The sequence below is a fragment of the Hyperoodon ampullatus genome (genome assembly GCF_949752795.1).
Source record: "Hyperoodon ampullatus genome assembly, chromosome: X".
In the NCBI taxonomy this organism is placed as follows: Eukaryota; Metazoa; Chordata; class Mammalia; order Artiodactyla; family Ziphiidae; genus Hyperoodon; species Hyperoodon ampullatus.
The window spans coordinates 28,987,706-29,007,517 of record NC_136913.1 but is presented as its reverse complement, the minus strand read 5'-3'; the positions used below and the strand labels follow the sequence as shown (position 1 = coordinate 29,007,517).

The window sequence follows — 19,812 nt, the reverse complement described above, 5'->3', positions numbered from 1 at the left end:
AGCATCTCCCCTCACATATTCCGGGCAGACGCTTCAAATTTTATTTTGTTTTTTTAGCATCGCTAAAATTGTCGTCATAAAAACCATTCATTAAGTGCCTCCCTTTTGCTTGCTATTGTGTTTGGTGGTGGTCAGATGTATCTCTCTGCCATTTTATAAGAAATCTGGTGATGATATTCAATTTTCTTGTTTTTTGTTTTTTTTTTCTTTTCCACTTCTTTGATGCCGAACAGGAATCTGCAAGCAGAATATGATCGTCTCAAGCAGCAGCATGAACATAAAGGCCTCTCCCCACTGCCGTCCCCTCCTGAAATGATGCCCACCTCTCCTCAGAGTCCCCGGGATGCTGAGCTCATTGCTGAGGCCAAGCTACTGCGTCAACACAAAGGCCGCCTGGAAGCCAGGATGCAAATCCTGGAAGACCACAACAAACAGCTGGAGTCACAGTTACATAGGCTAAGGCAGCTGCTGGAGCAAGTGAGAGCCACCTCTCTGTAACATGGGATATTTACAAAACATCATTTTCCCCTCTTCAAACTAAAAACTAGAACTCCCAGTCCTTTACAGAACTGTAACAAGTATTGATTTGTTAATTACTTAGTATGTGCCTAGCAAAGGGCTAGATATCAAGGGATATAAGAAGAGGAGGAAAAACTAGCATGTCATTTTATAGTTGTTGCAGATTGTTTCCTACAAAAATGTCTTTTATTTGACTGATTTAAAATTCATCTTGGGAAAAAAATACAGAAAGGTTTCCACTAGTTATCTCAAAGTGAAAATTTTACCTCTTGAAATGGAACTCTTTTTTTTTTTCCCAATTAGTCTTATTTTTCTGGTATGCCTTTGGGTTTTTTCTTTTGATAATCCCTAAAACATAATTTTTTAAAGTCTCCATTGAAAATGTAGCCGGATATTGCATTGTGCGAGGCCCTACCTGCACATAGTCCTGGCTTTCTGGGAATTTAAAATTTTGAGATATGTTCTCTCCATCTTGTTCCTTAATACTTCACAAAAATAAGAATTCTCCACTACATTTTTGTGGTCTCATATGATTTCACCATTCTCACATGACCTTCTAAATCTTTCGGTTATTTAGGCTAATGATTTTCTATATCGTATTCCACCGTAGCTGTAATGTTTTTCAAACTTAGAAGGGGGTACAATTCAGGTACACAGATAGTATCCATGGATCTTATCAACAGTGAAATTTCCCAAATTTAACCATCTTTGGGAGGTTTCTAAGTAGGAAAAGTCATAATTTCTGAGTCTTGATCATCTGCAATAGGTATATATTTGTTTGCGTGTTTATTATGAAAAATAATTCTCTTTTCTTTTGAATGCCTCAGCCCCAGGCAGAGGCCAAGGTGAATGGTACAACGGTGTCCTCTCCTTCTACGTCTCTTCAGAGGTCAGACAGCAGCCAGCCTATGCTGCTCCGGGTGGTGGGCAGTCAAACTTCGGAATCCATGGGTAAGTGTCTGTCTGCGCTACTCCTGGATTTTGTTCTCTCTTAAGGTCTGGAAATGGTGAACTGTTTGCTCAGAGGTTTAAATCATCGGCTAAATTATCTAATATCGGTTCTGGACAAGGGATTGTCATAAATGCCTTTGGGGTACGAAGATGAAAGACATAGTCCTAGCCCGCAAAGGACTGGCTATTCAGTTAGTCAGAACAAGGCAACGTGGTATTAAAGTTTCATTCATTTCGGAGATCAGAGAAGGCTTTTCAACAAATTGATATTTGTGAAGGGTTTTGAAGGATGGAGTAGGAACTGAGCATATGTTGAAGAAGGTATATAGCATAACTGAAGATGTAGAGATGAGGGCCTTGCGCCAAGGGCAGGAAGGAGCCAATGGTCCAGTTAGATAGGGTCCAAGCAGGAGGTGGGGTGGGGGCGGAAGGAAGGCTGCAGAGGAAGGTTGGGGTCACATTATAGTGACATGAGTATTGGGCAGAGGTGTGTGGTCAGTGTCAGGGAGCCACTGAAAATCATTTAGCAGGTGAAAAATAGCTAAAAAGATGTACTCTGGCAGTTTTATCTGCCCCAGGGTAAAACTTTTATAGGTTGAAAGACTAGACTAGTTAGGAGGCAATCACAAAGGCCAAGTTATGGAACTTATTTGAAAATAGAGTACCCAAGGCCAGGGGACTGCCTGGAAAATGTAAGGAAAGGCAATGAGGGGAGAGGATTTGGTTGGAAGAAGATAATGATCCTTTTGAATGTGGAAACACTGTGTTTGTTTTAGGAGGTGGTAAAAGGACAGTCTGGAGAGATTTGAGAGTGAACTCCACAGAGTTGATAGCTGAAAGGGGTGAGATGAGAAACATATGACAAAGGTGCTTGGCTACAGCGCCTCGGGGAAGACCTCCGTTTGGGTGATGGGGTAGTGAAGGGGTGGGGAGTAGTGTTGGAAAGGTTACTGAAGAGGGATTACGGAGTAATATCCTCCATTCAAAAGGAACAGCAAGACCAAAAAACGAAGCAGGCGACTCCATAAGGTACAGTTAGGACGTTTACTGTGGGTAGCTTACATACAGGGTAGGGTCTGATCCTGAAACATTTGCAGCTGCACTCCCTGCCACCAAAAGGGGTACAGGGGGACTTAAAGGGGCCAAAGCATGTATGCACGGATGGAAACTGGGGCTTTTTCCTCGCCTCTGGGCGGGGTGGGGGGTGGTGGTGGTCTTAGGACCTTTAACCATCTGCGTCAGCAAAAGGCATTCTTCCAGTTTTTGCATCAGATGAAGGCAAGGGTAAAAAGCTGATAGGGAACTTGTCTGGCTTGGGCACAGTCCTAGTGAGTAGTGAGTAGGCTGAGGCTCAGTCACACAGAAAGGGGAGGGAGGAGGCAGGCCTGTGCGCCCAAGATGGTGGTTCAGCCACACAAGCAGGCATAGGTTTCAGGAAGAAGATGAGTGCAAGAGGTCAAAATGCTGAAAAGGGCTCAATCGAAACGAAAATAAATTACAGCTCAGTGGGTCACTGTAAGTGCATTAGCTGAAAATGCTTCCTCAGAAGTGGCTGAGAGAAGGGAAGTTGGAGATGTCTGTCTTTTCACTGAAATAAAAGGTCAGGTAATCTTGAAAATGAGTGTGGCTCGAGGAAAGTAAAGACCCTTTTGGAACATTTTCAAGTAACACTGAGGGCAGAGATAAAAAGTTTGTAGACAAAATGGTCAGCCGGGTCTGGTGGTGTTCTTCAGTCGTCTTCTCTGCCTAGGACGGAGTGCCAAGAAAACTGGAGTTCATGAGGCAAATACAAGGTCAAAACAAGTAAAGCATTTTGCAGGGGTAATGAATCCATTGTTAAAAGGACCATGACAGGTGGTTGCCAGCCATCTGCTTACTGGTTTTTCTTGTTGTCCTCTCCTCTCCTGAGGCCCAGCATGAGTCACCGCATGCTCTATGCTTTCTTTTTCCTGGGTCCTAAACTGGGTTTACTTGACCCTCTTACCTCACAGAAAGGAAGAGACCTGTGACTCCCTGATTCACACTTAAAGCTCTGGCGCCTGGTCCCATGGTGCGTCGAAGAATTCATTTTATCCTTAGGATCTTCCGTGAGAGTAGAATATAGAGAGGTGAAGTGCCTAATCCAAATTGATGGGACATAAAGGAAAGGTATGAGTGCATTTTATGGTGGAGGATTGGGGACCATGGTCAGGAAAATTCACAACTTGGATCATGGAAAGTAAAACACTTTCCAGTGACGCCTGTGTCTAAGAGGCAGCCTCCCAGTGAGCTGCAGCTGATTATACATGGAGATCATGGAGGGGCCAGGGTTGCTGGGAAAGGAGAAAGATTCCTCAAGAAGTTGACGAGGGTGGATGAGGGCACTGAGATTAGAGAAATCAAAGCTTGCAGAAAAGCCAGCTTTCATTTCTTTTCTGAAGGAAAAGGAACTGTTTGTTTGGAGTTGTTTTCCCAGCTTTACCACACCTCAGTGATTTAGATCTGAGTCGAGCTAATGGCCTGTTGGGACTGTAAGTGATAGCGCAGCATATGACAAAATATTATATGCCTTTGTAAAGTCTATGAATTCCAAAAATAACTGAGTTCTAGTACCTCTGTTGTTAATCCCTACTGCAGGATTTTGCCTTTTTTTGAAGTAAGCAAAGCCTGTGAAACGAAGTCACATATTTTAGTGGTGAGATTCAGGGCCCTGGGTGCTTAGAAGCATTAATTATTTAGGCCTGTCAACACTGGCAAAGAGGCAGCATGCCTATGAAAGCACCCAAATTAAAGTCCTTGTCAGGCCGTGGACCTGACAACTTGTGGAGCTGAGAGGATCGTGGCAGAACTGAATGCAAGAACAGAAGTGCTTTCTCCAGTGGCCAACTTAGGCTAAGAGATGACTTGCCACTGTAAAATAGATAGGCTCTGTTGTTAATAATAAGTTTGTTCTCTGGATGAAAAGACTGAATTCAAAGGTGACCTTTTTTTTTTTCACCATAAAGAAGAAAAAAAAAAGACCATCTTCTTGCAGGATGCACACAGGTGTTGAAATAAATGCAGTGTGTATCCTCATGCTTGAAAGCTCTGAGATGTGATATGGCTGGGATTTGCTGAACCATTTTCTAGTAGAGAGTTGCATTCTTTTAATATATAACCCCAAGACTTTTAAAAGAGAAATATGGGTGAAGTCATACTGGGTGATCTAATGAGTTGGAGCATTTCCTCAAACCATGAAATACCACTGGTAAGTCTCTGGGTACCATATGTGCGTTCTATACATCTTTTAAAATGGGACGATGTCCTAATGAAGCCCACGTTCTGTTAGAAATGAACAAAGTCTATCTTCCCAACTTCCAATTAAATGGAAATATTCCCCATTCTGCCAAGAATATTCTTTCTAGCTTTTTGGTTTTTTTTCACTCAGGAGCCAATGAAAGGTCATGCTTTGCATCTAGTTGCCATGTCTTTTAGTCTCCTTTAGTCTAGAACACTTCCCTAGCCTCTTCAGATTTTTTTCATGAGACTGCCATTTCAGAAGAGGTCAGGCCAGTTGTTTTGTAAAATGTTTCTCACTTTGCATTGCCTGCTTGTTTACTGATAATTGGATTCAGGCTAAGTATTTATGCCACATGACTGCATAGGTGATGATGTGTCCCCCTCAGTGCATCGCTTCAAGGCTTTTCTCAAGATTGTCAGCCTAGACCTCTCTCCTGAGTATTTTCTGGATAAAACCAGAAAAAACCCACAACAATCCAAAATTTGCGATCAACCTCCAGAATGTCTAAACTGTACAAAGGCAGTCATTTTCCACACTTTTTTCCCTTTACCTACATTAAAGCGTAATTGACATACAAAGAAATGTACACATCTTGATAAGTTTGGACATATGTATACCCCGTGATACCATCATCACAGCCAAGGTACTAAACATATTCATTACCTCTAAAACCACCCCTTTACTTACCTTCCTTCTTGAGGCAAGCCCCACCAACACCTCTCCAGTCATCAAGGTCAGTCTGTTTTGCTTTGCATAAACAAACAAGAGAAAAACTCTTCAGTTCAGCTGCTTCTGCCCAGATTTAGCCCTCATGATGTGATCTGTGGAAGAGACAATATGAATACTCACCTAATTGGTTTCTCTGTCTTTAGGCTCTCTTTCCAAGCCATCTTCCACATGTATCCAGCTATTCCCCTAACATTCAGATTGTATATTAATTATTCTTCTCCCTTTTTTATGGCTCCTGTTTGCCTCAAGTCCATACTCCTTAGCATGGTATTCAAAGGTAGTCTCACCTTCCTCTAGAGCCCAATTCTTCACTGTCTTCAAACATGATTCCCCTGCCTCCATTTGCAGACCCCAGTGCTTGTGCACACATACCATGCTGTTTCACTAATCGATGCTGTCAGCCGTCTCTGACCCTGTGCACAATGTTTTCTTAACCTGAAATGTACCATCGTTTTCACTTGTCTTTTTGGGGAACTTGATCATGCATTATTATATCCTGTAATTAATTTATTCTGTCTGTCTTAGTTATTAGACTTTGTTTCTTCTCCCTAGAGCTTAACCTCCTTAAAGGCAAGGACTAAGTCTTGCTTTCTTCCCTATTTGATCACCTTCTATGCAACAGATATTCAGTAAAATGCTTGTTGAATGCTTGTTTTTGAAGCCAAGCACAATATAACCTTGTGTAGATATGGAACAGTGCACACACACAGGAAATTTAGCCTGAACTTCTGAATCAGGATGACAACATAAGATCCTGAATTCCCCCCCACTCACAGAAACAGGGAATCTACAACTACACCTGTAACAACAGTTCCCACTCAAAGAAATTCAAGAACTAGCTGAGTGACTCCTATACATTGGACAAAAAGCCTCCATCAAAATGGGTAGGAGATGTAGAAAACAAACTAATTGGAAGACTGGGATTGACACATACACACTACTATATATAAAATATAGATAACTGATAAGGACCTACTGTATAGCACAGGGACCTCTACTCAGTACTCTAACCTATCTGGGAAAAGAGCTAAAAAAGAGTGGATACATGTATATCTATAACTAACTGATTCACTTTGCTGTACACCTAACACATCGTAAATCAACTAGATGCCAATAAAAATTAATTTAAAAGGAACAGGTAGGAGAGCCTGAGACACAGTCTTGCTGTAAACCCCATCCCTGGCATGGTGACACACAACCAGGAAAGAACACTCAACTGTTAGTTTCTCCCTGAGGAGTAAAGGCTTGGGCTCCACAAACACCTAACTAACTTTGAAGTCAGTGGGGCTTGCATCCGTGAGAGAGATCCACAAGGCTATGGAACTAAGAGACAGTACTTAAAGGGCTCACATGGACTCACCAAGGCTAACCCTGCCTCCCCCCCCCCGCCAAGTGCACAGCTTAGAGGCAGCAGACTGGAATGCATCCAGTCTTTCCATGAAACAGTCCTCTTTGTTTATAACTTAAAAGCCTCAGCATATTAAGAGGCAGGCTTCTTACTCATTTAACACACGTATACAGGGGCTGACTTCAGTACTCTCTAGAGATCGTGCAGGCCAGCCAGTGCCATCTTCCCACTCTGCTGCCTCACTCCAGGTCACTGGTATCTCCCATAAAGGAGCTTGTGCACACATCTGGTGCTCTGGTGGCCAGCAGGGTTTATGTTCACAGGTTCAATGAAATGGTAGCATACCAAAAAAGCAGTTTTTAAATAGCTATCATCTCCCCAGAGCTCAGTGCAGAGGGGACATACAGAAACTTTTACACCTCCCACTTTTTCCCTGAAAGAGGTCTATTTACATCCTTTAAAAGCTATTGCCGGGGCGGGGGTCAGCCTTCCAATCATCTTGCATCTAAGTGCTGACTGAAATCCTCCCCACTGGAACACTGACAGGTCTGGGCACACCCTCAACTAACTACTAAGAGCCACTAAGAACAAAGAAGCCTCTTTGGACAATCACAAAAGTTTGAGAGATGACCAAGAGGTAGGGCAGGGTTGAAAAACAAGGCTCACCTCCTACATGAGATCACGCCTTCAAGATGGCAGAGGTAACTGTTATAGCCAATGCAAAGAAACCAACACAAAGGTCAAGGCAAATGAAAAAACAGAAATACATTCCAAAGAACAAGATGAAACCTCAAAAAAGACCTTAAAGAAACTGACATAAGTATTTTGCAAATAGAAAATTCAAAATAACAGCCCTAAAGATGCTCATCAAGGTCAGGAAAACAATGCATTACAGTGAGAATTCCAAGGAAGAGAGAACTGTAAGAAAAGTACCAAATAGAAATCACAAAGCTAAGGATACAATAACTGAACCAATAAATACAATAGAAGGGTTCAACAGCAGACTAGATGAATTGGAAGAAAGGATGAGCAAACCCAAAAACAAGGCAGTGGAATTCATCCATCATAGGATGAAAAAGAAAAATGAAAGAAAACAAACTTATGGTTGCCAAAGGGGAAAAGTGTGTGTGTGTGTGGGGGGGGGAATTACTAGTTTGGGATTAGCAGATACACACGACTATATATAAAATAGATAACCCGCAAGGACTTACTGTATAGCACAGGGAACTCTACTCAATATCTTGTAATAACCTATCATGGAAGAGATGTAAAAAAATTATATATATATATGTATATACACACACACATATATATCTGAATCACTTTGCTATACATCTGAAACACAACATTGTAAAATCAACAATATTTTAATAAAATTTTTAAAAGAATGATAGAGAAGATAGCTTAAGGAACTTATTGGACACCATCAAGCAGACAAATATTCCTAATATAGGGTGCTAGAAAAAAAGAGAGAGAGCAGAAAACTTTCTTAACCTGAGGGAGGAAACATACTTCTAGATCCAGGAAGCCTGGACAGTTCCCACCAAGACACATTATAACTAAACTGTCAAAAGTTAAAGACAATGAGAGAATCTTAAAAGCAGCAAGAGGAAAACAACTTGTTACATACAAGGGAATCCCCATAAATCCATCAGCAGATTTTTCAGCAGAAACTTTGCAGGCCAGAAGGGAGTTTCTATTTAAAGGGGAAAAAAAACTGCCAACCAGAAGACTCTATCCAGCAAAGCTGTCCTTCAGAATTGAAGGAGACATAAAGAGTTTTCCAGACAAGCAAAAGCTGAAGGAATGCAACACCACTATACCAGCCTTTGAAGGAATGCAACACCACTATACCAGCCTTACAAGAAATGTAAAACGGACTTCTTTAAACTGAAACAAAAGGGTGCTAGCTAATTAGTAACAGGAAAACATGAAAGCATAAGCCTCATAAGTAAAGGTAATTATATAATTAAATTCAAAATACTCAAATTTTGTGATAGTGATGGGCTGATTGCTTATACATTCAGTATGAAGGTTAAAAAACAAAAGTAATAAAAATAACTATAACCAAAGTAATTTGTTAATAGATACAGATAAAAATATGTAAACTGTGGCATCAAAAACAAAAAACATAGGGAGGAGAGTAAAAATGTAGAGCTTTAGAATGTGTTCGAACTTAGGTATCATCAACTTAAAATAGATTGTTATAAATATGTTTTATCTGAGCCTCATGGTAACCACAAAGCAAAAACCTATACACAAACAATAGAGAGAAAGAAATCTAAGCATTACACTACAGGCAATCATCAAGGAAGAGAGCAAGAAGAAAGGCACAGAGGAACTACAGAACAGCCAGCAAACAATTTTTTAACTGGCAGTAAGTACATACATATCAAAAATTACTTTAAATTTAAGTGGACTAAATTTTCCAATCACAATATATGGAGTGGCTGAATGGATTTAAAAACAAGCCTACAGTCTCCCAAGGCAATAGAAGTAAAAACAAATAAACAAATGGGACCTAATCAAACTTACAAACTTTTGCACAGCAAAGGAAACCATAAACAAAATGAAAAGACAACCTACAGAATGGGAGAAAATATTTGCAAATAATGCAACCAGCAAGGGCTTAATTTCCAAAATATACAAACAGCTCATACAACTCAACAACAAAAAAACAATCCAACTGAAAAATGGGCAGAAGATTGGGATTGACACATACACACTACTATATATAAAATAGATAACTAATAAGGACCTACTGTATAGCACAGGGAACTCTATATGGGAAAAGAATCTAAAAAATGAATGGATATATATGTATATGTATATGAATGGATATATATGTATATGTATAACTGACTCACTTTGCTGTACAGTAGAAACTAACACAACATTATAGATCAACTATACCCCAGTAAAAACTTTTTTAAAAAAAGAAAAATAGACAAAAGACCTAAATAGACATTTCTCCAAAGAAGTACAAACGGCCAACAGGCACATGAAAAGATGCTAATTATTAGAGAAATGCAAATCAAAACTACAAAGAGATACTGCCTCACACACCAGTCAGAATTGGCCATCATTAAAAACTCTACCAATAACAAGTGCTGGAGAAGACATGGAGAAAAGGGAACCCACCTACAGTGTTGGTGGGAATGTAAAGTGGTGCAGCTACTATGGAGAACAGTACAGAGGTTCCTCAGAAAACTAAAAATAGAATTACCACATGATCCAGCAATCCCACTCCTGGGCATATATCCGTGCAAAACTCATCTAAAAAGGTACATGCACCCCTCTGTTCATAGCAGCACTATTCACAATAGCCAAGACACGGAAACAACCTAAATGTCCATCAACAGAGGAATGGATAAAGAAGATGTGGTACATATGTACAATGGAATACTACTCAGCCATAAAAAAGAATGAAATACTGCTATTTGCAGCAACATGGGTGCAACTAGAGATCATCATACTAAGTGAAGTAAGTCAGAAAGAGAAAGACAAATACCATATGATATCACTTATTTGCGGAATCTAAAATACGACACAAAGGAACCTATCTGAGAAACACACACTCACAGACATAGGGAACAGACTTGTGGTTACCAAGGGGGAGGAGGTTGGGGGAGGAATGGAGTGGGAGGTTGGGGTTAGCAGATGTAAGCTATTATACATGGAAGAGAGAAACAACAAGGTCCTACTGTATAGCACAGAGAACTATATTCAGTATCCTATGATAAACCATAATGGAAAAGGATATTAAGAATATATATATATGTATAAATCACTTTGCTGTACAGCAGAAATTAACACAACATTGTAAATCAACTATACTTTTAAAAAAACAAAAGGAAAGACACAAGACAAATGCAACATATGACCCTAGGTTCTGGGGTGGGGTGGGGAATATTATATATATATATATATATATATATATATATATATATATATATATATATATATATATATATATATATACATACATACACATATATGGTTATAGTTATAAAAGACATTATGAATTATTAAGGCAATTGGTGAAATGTAAATATAGGCTACAAATTAGATAATAAGGGTTCAAGGACATAATGATGAAGTACTTAGAAATAAAGGGTCCTGGGCCTGAACCTTATATTGAAATGGGTCAACAATAATAACAATAACAAATCTATGTATTTAGAAAGAGAAACAAAGCAAATATGGCAATATTAACACTTGGTGAATCAAGGTAAAGGGTATATTAGGAGTCTGTTTTACTATTGGAATTTTTCTTAACTTTGAAATTAAAATTTAATGAAAATCCTTTCCAACAAAAACAAACAAAACAACAACAAAAACAAGACCTAGCCATATGCGGCCTATAAAAAACTCACTTCAGATGTAAAGAAACCTGGGGTAGCTATACTTATATCAAACAAAATAGACTTTGAAACAACGACTAAAATAAGACACAAAGAAGGGCATTACACAATGATAAAGAGGTCATTCCAATAAGAGGCTATAACATTTGTTATAACATTTGTAAGTAAGTATTTATTCACCCAACATAGGGGCACCTAAATATGTAAAGCAAATATTAAGAGACCTAAAGGGAAAAATAGATAGCAATACAATAATAGTAGGGGATTTAACTATATCTCACTTACATCAATGGATAGGTTATGCAGACAGAAAATCAATAAGGAAGCATGGGACCATATATTAGGTCAGATGAACTTAACATATATACAGAACATTCCATCCAAACACAGCAGAGTACATTCTTAAGTGTACATGGAACATTCTCTAGGATGGAATATTCTCTAGGATGGATCAGATATTGGGCCACAAAACAAGTCTCAGTAAATTTAAGAAGATTAAAATCGTATCGAGCATCTTTTCTGACCACAGTGTTATGAAACCAAAAATCAATTTCAAGAAGAAAACTGGGAAATTCACAAATATGGGAATATTTAATAACATACCAGTGTGTTATTGTACACACCACAAATGGATTGATGAAGAAATCAAAGGAGAAATCAAAAATACCTTGAGACAAACGAAAATGGAAATACAACATAACAAAAGTTACGGGATGCAGCAAAGCAGTTCTGAGAGGGAAGTTCATACAGATAAATGCCTGCATCAAGAAACAAGAAAGGTCTCAAACAACCTAACTTTACACCTCAAGGAATTAGAAAAAGAAGAACAAACAAAGTCCAAAGTTAATGGAAGGAAAGAAAGATCAGTGCAGACATAAATGAAATAGAGATGAAAAAGATAATAGAAAAGATCAATGAAACGAAGAGCTTGGTGGGTTTTTTTTTTTTTTGAAAAAAAGATAAACAAAATAGACCTTTAGACAAACTCGCCTAGACAAACTCGCCAAGAGAAAAAGAGAGGACTCAAATAAAATCAGAAATGTATGAAGAGACAAGTACAACTTATACCACAGAAATACAAAGGATCATAAGACTACTAAAAAAAATTATATGCCAACAAATTGGATAATCTGGAAGAAATGGATAAATTCCTAGAAACATACAACCTACCAAGACTGAATCATGAAGAAACAAACTCTGAACAGACCAACAATGAGAAAGGACACTGAATCTATAATCAAGTGTCCCCCCCGCCCCCCCCAAAAAGCCCAGAATCAGATGGTTTCTCTGGCGAATTCTACCAAACATTTAAAAAAGAACACGAATCCTTCTCAAACACTTACAAAAAAGTTGAAGAGGAAATCGCACCCCCAAAATTATTTTACAAGGCCAGCATTACACTTTGATACCAAAGCCAGATGAGGACACTACAACAAAACTATAGACCAACATCTAATGAATACAGATGCAGAAATTCTCAACAAGATATTAGCAAACCAAATTTGACAGTACATTAAAAGGATCATACACCATGACCAAGTGGGATTTATCCCTGGGTTGCATGGGTGGTTCAACATATACAAATGAATAAATATGATATACCACATTAATAGAATGAAAGAAAAATCATATGATCATCCCAATAGATGAAGAAAAAGCATTTGGCAAAATTCAACATCCATTCATGATAAAAACTCAACAGAGTGGGCATAGAGGGAACATATGTCAACATAATAAAAGCCATGTATGACGAGCCCACAGCTAACATCATATTCAGTGGTGAAAAGCTGAAAGCTTTTCTGCTAAGATCAAAAGACAAGGGTGCCTACTCTTGCCGCTTTTGTTCAGTATAGTGCTGAAAGTCCTAGCCAGCATAATTGGGTGAGAAAAAGAACAAAACGCACACAAATTGGGAAGAAAGTAGTAAATTTATCTCTATTTGCAAATGACATGATAACATATATAGAAAACCTGGAAGACTCTACCAAAAAACTGTTAGAGCTCAATGAATTTAGTAAAGTTGCAGGATAAAAACTCAATATACAAAAATCTGTTGCATTTTTACACACTAATAACTACGAGAAAGAGAAATTAAGAAAATAATTCCACTTACAATTCCATCAAAAAGAATAAAATACCTAGGAATAAATTTAAGGCAGTGACAGACCTGTACACTAAAAACTATAAGACAGTGATGAAAGAAATTGAAGAAGATGCAAACAAATGAAAAGATATTTCATGCTTATTGACTGGAAGAATTAATATTGTTAAGATGTCCATACTACCCCAAGCAATCTACAGATTCAGTGCAATCCCAATCAAAATTCCAGTGGCATTTTTCACAGAAATAGAACAAAAAATCCTAAAATTTGTATGGAACCACAAAAAAAAAAAAGACTCCAAAGAGCCAAAGCAATCTTGAGAAAGAACAGCAAAGCAGGAGGCCTCATGCTCCCTGATTTCAAACTGTATTACAAAGCCATAGTAGTCACAATGGTATGGCATTGGCATAAAAACAGACACATAGATCAACAGAACAGAATAGAGGGCCCATAAGTAAACCCTCACACATATGGTCAAATTAATTTACAACAAACAAGCTAAAAGCATACAATAGGAAAAGAATAGTCTCTTCAGTAAATGCTGTTGAGAAAACTGCACAGCCACATACAATGAAACTGGACCACTATCTTACACCATACATGAAAATCAATTCAAAATGGATTAGAGACTTGAATGTAAGACCTGAAACCATGAAACTCCTAGAAGAAAACATAGGGGGTAAGCTCCTTGATATCAGTCTTGGTGATGACTTTTTGAGTTCACACCGAAAGCAAAGGCAACAAAAGCAAAACTAATCTGACTACATCAACTAAAAAGCTTCTGTACAGCGAACAAAACCATCAAGAAATGAAAAGACAACCTACAGAATGGGAGAAAATATTTGCAAATCATATATCTTAAAAGGAGATAATATTCAGAATGTATAAACAACTCATACAACTCAAGAGAAAAAACTATCTGATTAAAAAATGAGCAGATCAATTAGACATTTTACCAAAGATATACCAGTGGCCAACAGGTACACGAAAAGGTGCTGAACATCACTAATCATCAGGGAAATGCAAATCAAAACCACAATGAGATATCACCTCACATCTGTCTGAATGGCTATTATCAAAGAGACAAGACATAACAAGTGTTGGTGAGAACGTGAAGAAAAGGGAACCCTTGTGCACGGTTTTAGTGCGAATGAAAAATGGTGCAGAGAACAGACTGGTGGTTGCCAGAGGTAGGGGATGGGCAAAATGGGCAAAGGTGGTCAAAAAGTACAAAATGCCAGTTATAAATAAGTCCTGCATGGGATATAATGTACAGCATGGAGACTACAGTTAACAATACTGTACTCTATGTTTAAAAGTTGCATGGGGGGCTTCCCTGGTGGCGCAGTGGTTGAGAGTCCGCCTGCCGATGCAGGAGACACGGGTTCGTGCCCCGGTCTGGGAAGATCCCACATGCCGCGGAGCGGCTGGGCCCGTAAGCCATGGCCGCTGAGCCTGTGCGTCCGGAGCCTGTGCTCCGCAATGGGAGAGGCCACAACAGTGAGAGGCCCGCATACTGCAAAAAAAAAAAAAAAAAAAAAAAAGTTGCATGGCAGCATGGATGGACCTAGAGATTATCGTACTAAGTGGAGTCAGACAGAGAAAGACAAATATTATATGATATCACTGATATGTGGAATCTAAAAATATGATACAGATGAACTTATTTACAAAACAGAAGTAGAATCACAGACACAGAAAACAAATTTATGGTTACCAAAGGGGAAGGGGGCAGGGTAAATTTAGGAGTATGGGATTAACAGATATAAAATAGCTAAACAACAAGGCCCTATTGTATAGCATAGGAAAGTATATGCAATATCTTCTCATTACCTATAATGGAAAAGAATATGAAAAAGAATGCATATACATTACATATATATATATATCTGAATCACTTTGCTGTACACCTGAAACTAACACAACGTTGTAAATCAACTACGCTTCAACTAAAAAAAAGTTGCTAAGAGATTATTAAATCTTTTATTCTTGTGATGAGAACTTTTAAGATTTGTAACTATGGTGATGAATGTTAACTTATTGTGGTAATCAATTCGCAGTATACACTTATTTCAAATAATTATGTTGTACACCTAAAGTTAATACGTTACATGTCAATTATATCTCAATAAAAATTTTACAAATGAATAATACCTACTAATTTCAATATCTTTCATCACTATTCAACACTAACCAACTAGTAATCAACATCATCATTGTATACTGTTAATATAATAAAGAACTTAAACACAGCATTTTTATGTAAAATTGAAACCATCTACCCCAAATCATAATTTCAAAAAGTTACTGAAGGTAAATATCAGGTACTGGATAGATCTTTTTTTTCTTAAGGAAAACTAGAGAAAGGCAGGAATGACAAAGTAGTTACACATCAAGTTGGAAATTGGTTAAAAACAAAATATATGGTTTAGATAAGTAATCCAAAGAAAAATAGTGGTGGGCATATTTGCTCATACACAGCCCCCTTTTAAAGACAAAATAATGTTCTAATACACAGCTTCCTTTTGTATAAAGAGAAAATAGTTTGCTTGGGTGTAAACAAAATCATAGGTGTAAGGATTCTTGTGTCTCAGCTTACATCAATTCTGGCTAAAGTCACTTTTTAAGCAAGTAAAACCATTATCATCATTTGAATTGAGGAAAGGGAAGTGAGTTAGATATCATCCCGTCTAGAAAGCCTAAAACCATGGTGAATTTCAGAAGACTTATCAGAAGACTTAAAGAATATCTTGCCTATAGCAAACCATTTCACTTCTTTGATCTCAGATTAAATTGAGTCATCTCCTTTTTCCTTCACTTCAGCAGTGTCTATCATATTATGCTATATCAGAGTGTTATTTTAACTTTGACTATGTCTTCCCTTATTTTGAAACATTCACTTTTTTTTAATGTTTCAGTCATTTCTTTGGACTAACTTCAGACAAACCATGAAAATGAGGGCCAATAATCCAAAAAGGATTTTTATGCATATCTGTGGGAATCACCTCAGAATAGAATCAAATTGAAGTGTTAATGCTAAAGAATTGCCATTACCTAAGTTAGAAATCCCTGAACCATTAGCAGTGCTATTTGAGCAGGCAATGGATCAGTGAAGTAGGGATGAGGGCTGGCCAAGTTCCTAGTGTACACAGTTGGGACTCAAATATTTTCTTGAGGTTTTTTTTTGTGGGAGGAGGCTTGTGGTCACCAGTATTGTTGTTAGAGTCAGGAACATTTTTGGGCCGCCTATAATATTATAGCTACATATTAGCATATGATTAGATAACCCATAAATATTGGTATCTTGCTAGTTCGATGCCTTAAAACAGAGTATATCAATCAGCTATTGCTGTGTAACAAAATAATCGGAAAATTCTCAAGTTACATATCTTTCATTCATGCCATCTTGTTGGTTGATTGGAGTTGTGCTGGAGCTCAACTAGGCTGGACTCCAAGTTGTGGGTTGGGGTCAAGTCTGTTCCACATGTCTCTCATCCCCCTTGGGTCAGAAGACCACTGGACCATGTACTTCTTATGGCACATAAGCACAAGAAAACGAGCCCAACCACTTAAGGACATTACAAGGCTCTGCTTATGTCATATCTAACATTCCATTGGCCAAAGCAAGTTATGTGACCATGTACAAATTCCTGAGCCAGAGAAGCATGTTCCCCCCAACACTCGGTCACTTTACTTTGTATGTACTGGCCGCCTTCTTGCTCTTCTGTGAGCAAACCAATCACACTCTCCTCTCAGAGTCTGCATGTCCTATTCCCTCTGTCTCATGCACTCTTCCTTCAGATATCTACATGGCTCCCAGCCTTAAGTCCCTAACATTTTGGCTCACCTTCCCCTTATTAATGAGGGCTTCTTAGACTCCCCTTTCTGAAGAGTCTTCCTCACTGCCCCTCCCTAACCCTCTTTTCTGAGGCCTGAGTGCCTCCATAAGAATGTGAATTCCATGGAGCCAGGGCTTTTTGGTTGTGTATTGCTATAATCCCAGTACTCAGAACATTGCCTGGCACATAGTTGGCTTTTGATAAGTACTTGAATATATAAATAAATCTGTTTTGAAATTTTTATGGCTTTTTTTTGAACACTTAAAATCTGGCTCAGTATTGAATAGTCTGGCGGCATTACTTTAATTTCAGGTGTCATTTAGCAGTTTTCACTTTTCCAGTATAATCTGACACAGAAAATATTAGGCCTTAAGCATTTTTCAGTGGTTGATTCACTTCTTACTCATGCGTATATGTGATAATTCTGATTTCCACTTTTAAAGGAGATAAGTTAAACCCAAAGGAGTTTTAACTGAAAATCTTGAGAAAAGATTATATTTTACTTGTTTATTTTCTACCTATGATGTAATAGGCCCTCAAAAACTGTTTGAATGGATACATGAAAGTTTCCATTAAAACAAAGAAGCCAAGTTTACATTTGTACTTTGACACTTACATTTGAGACTCACAGCTGATAGTTATGACTGGTTGACATCATTAGGTTTATACCTTTCTTTGATCCTTGAAGTAATTCAGGGAGAAGAATGTCAGTCACTTCATTGAACTGTACCTAAACCTTAAGACAGTACAGTTGAGTTCCTAGAGCTCCAATATGAGCTAATTAAACTGTCAGAAATATTAACATCATTGCTCATGAGTGTCTCTGTTGGTTCCAATTTATTCTGTAAGTCATACTATCACTAAAGTGGACGTGACACCATTAAAAATGCCTCGTGCTCCCCAATTCGGCAAAATTTTGCATTGGTAATGGAACAGAGGTGTAATCAACCCTGCACCTGTCCGCATCCTGTTCCTTCTGGCAATATTTCATTCATTCCATCCTTTCCAGATGATGGTAGTTTAAAACCATGGGCAAAGGGCTTCCCTGGTGGCACAGTGGTTAAGAATCCGCCTGCCAATGCAGGGGACACGGGCTCGAGCCCTGGTCTGGGAAGTTAGCACATGCCGGGGAGCAACTAAGCCCGCGTGCCACAACTACTGAAGCCCACACACCTAGAGCCTGCGCTCGCAACAAGAGAAGCCACCGCGATGAGAAGCCCACACACCACAGCGAAGAGTAGCCCCTGCTCGCTGCAACTAGAGAAAGCCCGCACGCAGCAACGAAGACCCAGCACAGCCAAAAATAAATAAATAAAATAAAATAAATAAATAAAATTTTAAAACCCACAGACAAAAAGAAACTAAAGATGCTGAATTTCATTTTTTCATTTCTAAAGGCATAAATATCAGCAAGTAGTATGTGCATGTGGATGGACAGATAGATAATCTAAATTCCTTTTCACCTTATAACCTGAGTAGCAATCATTTCCTGTCCTTAGTACTTCAAAGAGGGTTCCTATGGTATGTTACCAGGAGACTCACAGAATCAGAGGGGTTTTGTCTACCCCAGGTCCTTAGCCCTCGTTTCTAATAATGGTATACAGCCTCACATCCACCTAGGATAGGATTTTGTCTAAATGGTGAGCACTGCCAAGGATTCTTTTAGCTTATGCTTTAAGAAAGAAGGATGAACACTTGGTAATAAATGCAGGATTATAATCAGAGATGAAAATCCAAGTGGCATAGACCAAAGGAAATGACAGGCATATTTAAGTCATTACATCACTGGCTCCCCAGTCATTTTCAAGTCACATGTGAACCAGAGGTTGTCCTTAAGCGTGTATATTTTTGTTGATCTGCTTAAGCAAGGTCTTGTTTTAAATGGAAGTGACAATGTGCTCAACAAACAGAGCTTGAAAAGAAGTTATTTTCACTGCTGGAAGATTGAATGTTATAAAAAATTAGTTTCAAAGGACCTTCAAAGTTCAAAACAATTTTGTATGCACTTAAGAAATTTCTCCTTTACTGCAAATGCTGTTTGAGGTGTATTTCTTTGACACGTGAGTAAACAGTCGAGACACAGATGAACAAAATCTACAAGGAGGCTCCCATCCCCAGAAGAAGCCCATCCGTCCCTGAACTCCTTCCTTCCACATCATCCTTCTCTCCTCACAGAAACAAATGCTCAGAATTTTTTTAAACAAGTTTCCCTTTGTAAGCCTCTAAAAACAAAATTATGGGGGCTTCCGTAGTGGCGCAGTGGTTGGGAGTCCGCCTGCCGGTGCAGGGGACACGGGTTCGTGCCCCGGTCCGGGAGGATCCCACATGCCATGGAGCGGCTGGGCCCGTGAGCCATGGCCGCTGAGCCTGCGCGTCCGGAGCCTGTGCTCCACAACGGGAGAGGCCAGGCCCACGTACCGCAAAAAAAACCAAAAACATAATTATGATGAAGTAACCCCATGGAACAAATAGGAAAGGAACATAACATCCCAGTATGTCCATGCACACAGTCCTTAGAATATCAATATTTCATTTCCTATATAGGGCACATACAACTTTTATTTCTCCCTATTACATTGGACTTTAAAGGTACTTGAGTTTTCTCTGTATTTTTTGTTAAATGTCACAGTAAAGAATGGAAAAAATACCTCTGTGTTTCCACTCCTTACCTTCCTAAAGTGAATGCAAAATGTCACATGCT

General features: G+C 38.7%; 1 protein-coding gene across 7 annotated transcripts in view; it reads left to right on the top strand.

The window, feature by feature from the left end:
* Positions 1-19,812, top strand: part of DMD (dystrophin) — a gene marked incomplete at both ends in the record, with an annotated part of 2,093,893 nt that overhangs the window by 2,058,444 nt on the left and 15,637 nt on the right. For all 7 annotated transcript variants that reach the window (XM_079728248.1, XM_079728247.1, XM_079728250.1 and 4 more), the window contains 2 exons: positions 234-477; positions 1,347-1,470. In XM_079728248.1, the coding sequence (XP_079584374.1) occupies positions 234-477; positions 1,347-1,470 (368 nt within the window). The remainder of the gene's footprint in view (positions 1-233; positions 478-1,346; positions 1,471-19,812) is intronic.